At 45.3% G+C, this 7,947-nt stretch overlaps 1 protein-coding gene across 2 annotated transcripts in view; it reads right to left on the bottom strand.

Annotated features, from left to right (window-relative positions):
• Window positions 1–273: 273 nt before the first annotated feature.
• Window positions 274–7,947, bottom strand: part of crebl2 (cAMP responsive element binding protein-like 2) — an 8,875-nt gene continuing 1,201 nt past the window's right edge. For both annotated transcript variants that reach the window (XM_063217240.1, XM_063217239.1), the window contains exons 2-3: window positions 5,235–5,432; window positions 274–2,200 (exon numbers count right to left, since the gene is read on the bottom strand). In XM_063217240.1, coding sequence (XP_063073310.1) covers window positions 2,030–2,200; window positions 5,235–5,432 — 369 coding nt within the window. In that variant the 3' untranslated portion in view covers window positions 274–2,029. The remainder of the gene's footprint in view (window positions 2,201–5,234; window positions 5,433–7,947) is intronic.

The following is a 7,947-nucleotide window of genomic DNA, read 5'->3' on the forward strand; positions in this document are numbered from 1 at the left end:
ATCAAACACCTGACAATATATTAGCCACTTTTTTCACTCATCCTGCTTTCCATTGTCCACCTGGGTGGCGTTTAAAGTGCATATTGTTGTCCAAAATAAAGTGAGCATTTCAGGTTATTCTATTTCAGGGGGCAGAGAGGGAAGGGGTGGGGTGGGGATTGGTGTGGGGGGCAAGAGCTTGTGAGCAGATAGCGTGTGTGTGTGTGTGTGTGTGTGTGTGTGTGTGTGTGTGTGTGTGTGTGTGTGTGTTGGGGGTAGGGGGTGGTGGGGATGGGGATGGGGGGTGGGGGGTTAGTGCCATGAGCAAAAACACTGTTTTAGAAATAAGATAAAGGAAAATCCAAAACTATGAAACACTTCCGACCAAAGTAAATATTATTCAAGGGTATACAAATAAATATGTACAAAAATAAACAGTGTGTTTTCTGCTTGCATACGATTTGAGTTTCATAGCAAGAGATAGAGATATATATATATATATTTCTATGGGAAATAAATGGTGAGAGAAACAGAGAAATGAATATGCCCGATCATCACTATCCTGTACTATCCCAACAGTAAGTAGTACAACACCTACACGTGTGTGCTATGTCACAAAGAAAAGCTGGGTTTCAGCTCAGTAATAAACAAAAGTTCAATCGACAAGAAAAACGCAGATTTTAGACACAAAACGGATGTGAAATGGTCAATAACTTTAAGCAATTGAGTTGCAACATGGCATCATGACTTGCGCATAGATGACACGTTGATTTTAACAGACTATCGCGTGTGTCCAATACGCCTTTGCAAGTTAAAGCGTGCTCCACAACACCCTGTGACAGGTTAGCTTTAGGGATGGTTTTGGTTTGGACACAATTTCGCTAGAAATTCGCCAAATGTTGCTGTTTTTGGCAAAAGTAAAGCAGCAAAAACATTGCTTTACTGACAGGTTAGGTTTAGGTTTTGGTTAGGGCACAGCAAAGCATATTCGCGTTTAGCATCAGAAATGCGCTGTGGCAAAAGAAAATCGCCGACATGGAGGGAAAACTGGGCAAACTTCGTCACGCGACAAAAGTGCATAAGTGCTTTACCGTTGTGTTTGAGGAGCACACCTTAACTTCAAAAGGCGTTGCACAAACACGCCGAAAGCACTAGCATGCAATACAGAGGCCAAAACATGATGGCAGCCTACAATATCGACAACAGTGGCCTGGAGAAAATGATCAATAGTAAAATGCAGGTTTTGAAACAGATTTACACCAGCTTGCAAATTGTAAACTGGTGTTAAAAACGTTTACTTTTATTTTTATTTAATCATTTGTACCTTTGTGTAATTGTGATGCATTTCCAGACATAGACATAGACATATGAATGCATAGACTATGTCTATGATCAGAGGAGCCGTGACATAAAAAAAGACCATAAAGGTTCAACCAAAAGGGACAGTACTGTGACATGTGTGTGTGATGGCATATGAGGCCTCTCAAACCCTCACTGTGGTATTCATATAATATCCGACTGTAATATATATTATTATACAGATACTATATTTTAACGTACATATGACTGAAAATTCCCCCCTGGGGATCAAATAAAGCTACTCTACTCTGCTGTTCAGTAAGGGGAAAGCTGAGAGGGAGCATTTCTAAGGCAACAGTTACATGAACTTGGACAGACTGATAATTTGTGTGACTGCGGGGGGGTGGGATCAGCAGCAACAATTTTGGCCTTAAGATCGATTGATCGATCGATCGATCGATCGAGAACACAGCTCACATCCTCCCTCCACCAGTCCCTTCGATCACCACATTTGTTCTAATGAACAAACCGACAACCAGCAAACAAACCAAAGTGATTTGGGGACTCTGTCCTTTTTTGTTCTGCGGTGATAAGTTTAGTCAAACTTACTCTAACAATCCCTTTGCTTCGTTCACTACGTACGTGCATTCTAACAGTCGAACCCGAACCAAACCAACCAACAAACAAACGTGACTTTGGGGACTCTTACTGTCTCTTACTCTGTTCTGTGTGTGGTTTTTTTTCGTAAGCTTTAGGTGGACTTGCTCTGGCTGTTGCCTCCGGAGCTGTACTTCCCGTTTTTGGGCGTCTTGGTGCTGTGGGAGCTGTGGGAGGCGTGTGTCTTCTGCTCGTCTCCCGTCAGGAGCGCCTTGATCTCGGAGGGAATCTTGCCCTGGTCCATGGCGGAGCACCACTGCCGGTACTGAGGAGATAAAAAAAAAAACACAACGCAGTGTGTTAGTTAGTATCACATTATCACATCGCACAGCATCACATTATCGATAAAGCTAAAGCGGGAACCTTGCCCTGGTCCATGGCGGAGCACCACTGCCGGTACTGAGGAGAGCGAAACCACAACATAGCGTGTTAGTTAGTATCACATTATCACATCACACTTGGCTGACACTTATCCTAAAGCCGGGCATACACTGTGCAATATTTTCACTCGTGGGTCTTAAGCTTCTGCTCACACTGCACGATGGAATTTCACTGTTTAAAAGTTCACAGCTCACGACTCACGTCCTCACACTACATGAGCCGACAGTCGGATGCAAGCAAAATGCTTCCACTGTACGACGCGACAGGCATGTTTCCCCGATCTGCAGAGGAGGGAACATGCGCACCTGAGGTGGAGATGAGGTCGCGCTCAACAGCGAATTGCACGGCCCTATTAATTTGTGCATGTGAAGTGTCAAATCGGGACGTAGCGCTGCTTTAACTGTGCGATTTACTCACGAGCCACGACCAGAATTTCAAACCGTTTTGATTTTCTTGCGACCCTGCCATTGCACGATCGTGAGGCGAAATCGCTTGTCGTTACCCCATGTACACTGCACGATGCGAGACTCACGATTGACCTGCGATTGAGCAAGAAATCAGCCCGACTCTCAAAAAGTCGTGCGAGTGCCAAATCGGGGCAAAATCGGGGCAAAAGTCGCACAGTGTAAGCCCAGCTTAAGTGACTAACCACACGCATACACCGGCCGCGACCTGAGCGAAGCGAGCGCCGGAAGTAATTGACTTTGTATTGAGTCGCGCAACAATAGTGATTGAGGCAACTGGAGGCGATTCGCACGGCGAGAACAACAGTTTGTAGTTGAACTCCTGGGAAGTATTATGCAAATTAGCTATGATGCGGTTTGGCGACAGCCGCCACAGCCAATCGGAATGTTGGAATGCTTGCATTCTGCTTTTAACGGACATACTCTAGTCGCTTCAATCGCTCTTGCTGCACAGAAGCGATCCTCTGTCGCTTGAATCTCGTCACAGCCGGTCTATTCGCCCGGTTACATTTCACCCAGTACAGATGAGCACCTGAGTAACATTGTTGGCACAGTCTCCTGAGTGCTTTAAGCCCTTTTGTGTCTTCCCAAATACAACCAGTAGGCCACGTCTGGCCCCTGCACAGTGTTAGTTGATTAATAGAGAAGATATGAAGTGGAGACATTTTGTTGACCAAGAAGAGAATTAAAGTGTCCCAACAGCGAGTGTATACACTAATTTCAATTTAACGCGTATCATTTTTCAATCCAAGTTTTTGTTTTTTCCCCCCAAAGTACATTGGAACATGGTGAAGGATGAAAACTTCTTTCAAGGACTTCTGCAAGGACATTTACAGATACTAGACTTGGAAGCCTTTTTTATAGGTCCATGGCTAAAATCCAACTTATATAATTCTCACAGGCTAGACAAAGTCTGACCTTGTCTAGGGAGATATCTGTCCCTCATATTGGTGTGTGTGTGTGTGTGTGTGTGTGTGTGTGTGTGTGTGTGTGTGTGTGTGTGTGTGTGTGTGTGACGACTAGCGTCTTCATTGGCGCGGCTGCGCTACATCACGCTCCTGATTACCAGCGCAGTGGGAGCACCTGCGCGCAATTCTCCTCCCCTCTCTATAATGGACTAATTTCTTGTGCACAATGCCCGTGAGCAGTAGGCTCCATGTTGGCCATTTTGTTTTTGGTTTGTTTCTGTTTGGCTTTGTGTTGTAAACTTGCAAGTTACTTGAGTAAAATATTTTGGTAAATTTGAATCTCCTGGTTTTGGCGTTGTCTTTTGGGTATTTTTGTTACATACATTGAGCCACATGTAACAAATGGGGGCTTGTCTATTTGTGACTGGTAAATTGATTTATTTTCCATTTATTTTTTGTTTTTGTTTTTGTTTTCGTGGTAGTCGATGTGAAGGGTAGGGAGTGTAGGGGTCACGTGTCCATTGTTGGAGAATTTTTGCACGCAAGTTAAACAGTGCTCAAATAGGGGTGTGTGTATCTGTCCCTCATATTGGGGGGTGTGTGTGTGTGTGTGTGTGTGTGTGTGTGTGTGTGTGTGTGTGTGTGTGTGTGTGGGCGCGCATGTGTGTGTGTGTGTGTGTGTGTGTGTGTGTGTGTGTGTGTGTGTGTGTGTGTTTAATGGTTAGTTGCTGGAGAAGTCACCCACCATCTCCAGCTCGTCGCGGAGGGCGCAGATGGCCCTCTCCTTGCTGGAAAGTCTGTGTGACAGAGGTCATCTTGCACCTGTTCGTCACCCTCGGGGCTGCGAACCTGCGACCTCGTCAACTACAACTGTCCGGCAATGGGAGGCACAGTACGATACCACTGGACTAAAGGATCAGTCCCCCAGCCCAACGGCATCGACACTCTATGAGGCTCAGGGAGGGAGGTTTGCTAACGTTCCACGGCAACTCTGCTAGTTAGCCTCCGTTACATCTGACCTCGTCTAGGGAGATATCTGTCCCTCATATTGGTGTGTCTCGTGTGTGTGTGTGTATGTGTGTGTGTGTCTGTGTGTGTGTGTGTGTGTGTCTGTGTGTGTGTGTGTGTGTGTGTGTGTGTCGGAGAGGTTTTGTGTGTGTCTGCGTGTGTCTGTGCGCGCGTGTGTCTGTGCGCGCGCGTGTGTCTGTGCGCGCGCGTGTGTCTGTGCGCGCGCGTGTGTCTGTGCGCGCGCGTGTGTCTGTGCGCGCGCGTGTGTCTGTGCGCGCGTGTGTGTCTGTGCGCGCGTGTGTCTCTGTGCGCGCGTGTGTCTCTGTGCGCGCGTGTGTGTCTGTGCGCGCGTGTGTGTCTGTGCGCGCGTGTGTGTCTGTGCGCGCGTGTGTGTGTGTGTGATTAGATGTTTTTGTTGGTCAAAATAGTTGTTGGATCATTCATCACATTTGGTTCCTATTGATATTAACTTGTAATTTGGAATCAAATAAAGTACATAAAATGTGTCTAATGGTCAGTTGCTGGAGAAGTCACCCACCATCTCCAGCTCCTCGCGCAGGGCACAGATGGCCCTCTCCTTGCTGGAGACCAGCTCCTCCAGGTACTGGTAGCGCAGCTTCTTGCGGGCGCGGCACTCCCGGGCGCTCTGCCTGCTGCGCTCCAACTTGGCCTTCAGGTCAATCTTGGCCGGCTTGCGTCCGCGCTTGCCTGGCTTCTTGATCTTGCCGCCCAACATCTGATCACAAGGACAGAGGACAGAGAACAGAGAGAGGTTGTGTGACGGAGGTGTTCCTGCACAGTTTGTCCCCCTCAAGGCGCGAACCTGCCACCTCGTCAACTACATCGGTTCGGCAATGGGAGTCACTACGAGCTCGCTGAACTTAAGGGCCGGTCTGATAGCCAGGCCCAATGCTACCGCACTGTATCGAGGCTTCGGGAGGGAGGTTTACAAACGTTGCACGTTCCTCCGTCACACTCTCCCCCTTAAACCTCACTCACATCCCGGGTCAACGGCACCACTGTGATGGAGGTGTTCCTGCACAGTTCGTACCCTTCAGGGCGTGAACCTGCCACCTCGTCAACTACATCGGTTAGGCAATGGGAGTCACAGTACGAGTGCGCTGAGCTAAAGGGCCGGTCCGAAAGCCCAACGGGATTACTACAGTAATGTTCCACGCCACACACTGCTAGTTGGCCTCAGTTACAGTTGACCATTGCGGGTCCAATTAAGTCTGAATTGGGTACGAGTTGTGATATTTGGCGAGCAAGGGAGAAAAACTTTTACAATGGCCCTTTTGCTGGCAGAGCTGCTTGCATTAAGCATCTTCTTGGTAATAAGGAGATGGGCGGATAGAATTGAAAGACTTATCAATGTACACAGTTACAGTACAATGAGAGATGTAATGCCTCTTTAAAAGGTGCACTGTGTAGGATGGTGGACAGAGTATGTATCACAACTATGCTGTTCATTGAAACTGTGCTGCCTATTACCAAATTTGATAAATATTCATACATATGACCATACATACAGTGGCTTCAAAAAGTCTACACACCCCTCTTCAAATGTCAGGTTTTTGTGATGTAAAAAAATGACCGAAAGACAAATAAATTCACAGCTTTTTCCACCTTCAATCTAAACTATTAACCTGTACAATGCAATTGAGAAACAAGCATAAAGCTTTAAATGGAAACAATAGAAAATAAAAAACTTCAATTAACATGGTTGCATAAATATACACACCCTTAAATTAATACTTAGTTGCAGCACCTTTGGCTTGTCTGGGCCATTCCAAAAACCTCAATATTATTCTGGTGAAGCCATTCTTTTTGTAGACTTAGGCGTGTGCTTGGAGAAATTGACGTTCTGAAAGATTAGTTCCTCTGCATCTTCACCTTTCTACCAGGGGGCCGAAGGTTTTGTGCCACTACCACGGCCCCTGTGGAAATTTTCATAATTCTCTCCTCCATAATGAAGGTCCCAGTTACAACTGAAGAAAAACAGCACAAAAGAACAATGCTGCCACCACCATACTTCATGTTAGGTATGGTGTTATTGGGGTGATGTTTTGTGCCAAATATACCCTTTGGAATTATGACCAAGTTCAATCTCTTGGTGGAGTAAATCTAGCAAAAAATACTTCTGTAATCTCCCAAATGCATGTGAGAAGATATGTTATGGTCAGGTGAAACCGAGGTCGAACATTTTGGACATAATTCCAAGAGGTATGTTTGGCACAAAAACAACACTACATTGCCAAGGTAACGCCATGCGTAAAGTGAAGCATGGTGGTGGCAGCATCATGCTATGTGACTGTTGTTCTTCTGCTGTAACTGGGGCTTAAGTCAGGGAGGACGGAATTATGAACAGTTACACAGGGGCCATTGTAGTGGCACAAAACCTTCTGCCCCCTGTTAGAAAGGTGATGATGCAGATGAACTTAATCATTCAGAACGACAATTACCTCAGACACATGCCAAAAATCAACAAAAAATGGCTTCATTAGAATAAGATTGAGGTTTTGGAATGGCCCAGACAGAGTTCAGACATGTATGACACGGAACATCTGTTGGGCGATCTGAGAAGGACTGTGCAGATGAGATGCATTCGCAATCTGTCAGATTTGGAGTGCTTTTGCAAAGATAAGTGGAAAAAATTGTCACATCAACGTTTGCCATGCTGATAGAGTCTTACTAAAAAAAAGACTGAGTACTGTAATCGAAGGAAAGGTGCTGCAACAAGGTATTAGTTCAAGGGTGTGCATATTTATGCAACCATGTTAATTCAAGTTTTTTATTTTCTATTCTTTCCCTTTAAAGCTTTGGGTTTGTTTTTCAACTGCATTGTGCAGGATAATAGTTTAGATTTAAGTGGGAAAAGTTGTGAAATTATTTGTCTCTCTGTCATTTTTTTATATGACAAAAGCTTGGAATTTGAACAGGGGTGTGTAGACTTTTGGGAGGCACTGTATGAGCAACTTTTGCAGCTAAAAATGTCCATTCTAGGACATTCCAAATGGATGACATGGAGAAGATCCACCTTTTCATGTATGAAAAGTGACATTTTTACTGGTCATAATGAATACTGATGATGATTATGGTAAGTAAAAAGGTAACATTTGTGAATGGGCAGCATGAATTCTGCAAAGGAAACTGCTAAAATATTACAGAGTGCACCTTGCACAGGTGCACAGCACACAGTGGAATGTGTACTAAAAACACTTCAAAGCATGCACAAGAACAAGGCCTACAAA

This window comes from Engraulis encrasicolus, chromosome 15, assembly GCF_034702125.1.
Source record: "Engraulis encrasicolus isolate BLACKSEA-1 chromosome 15, IST_EnEncr_1.0, whole genome shotgun sequence".
Taxonomy (NCBI): Eukaryota; Metazoa; Chordata; class Actinopteri; order Clupeiformes; family Engraulidae; genus Engraulis; species Engraulis encrasicolus.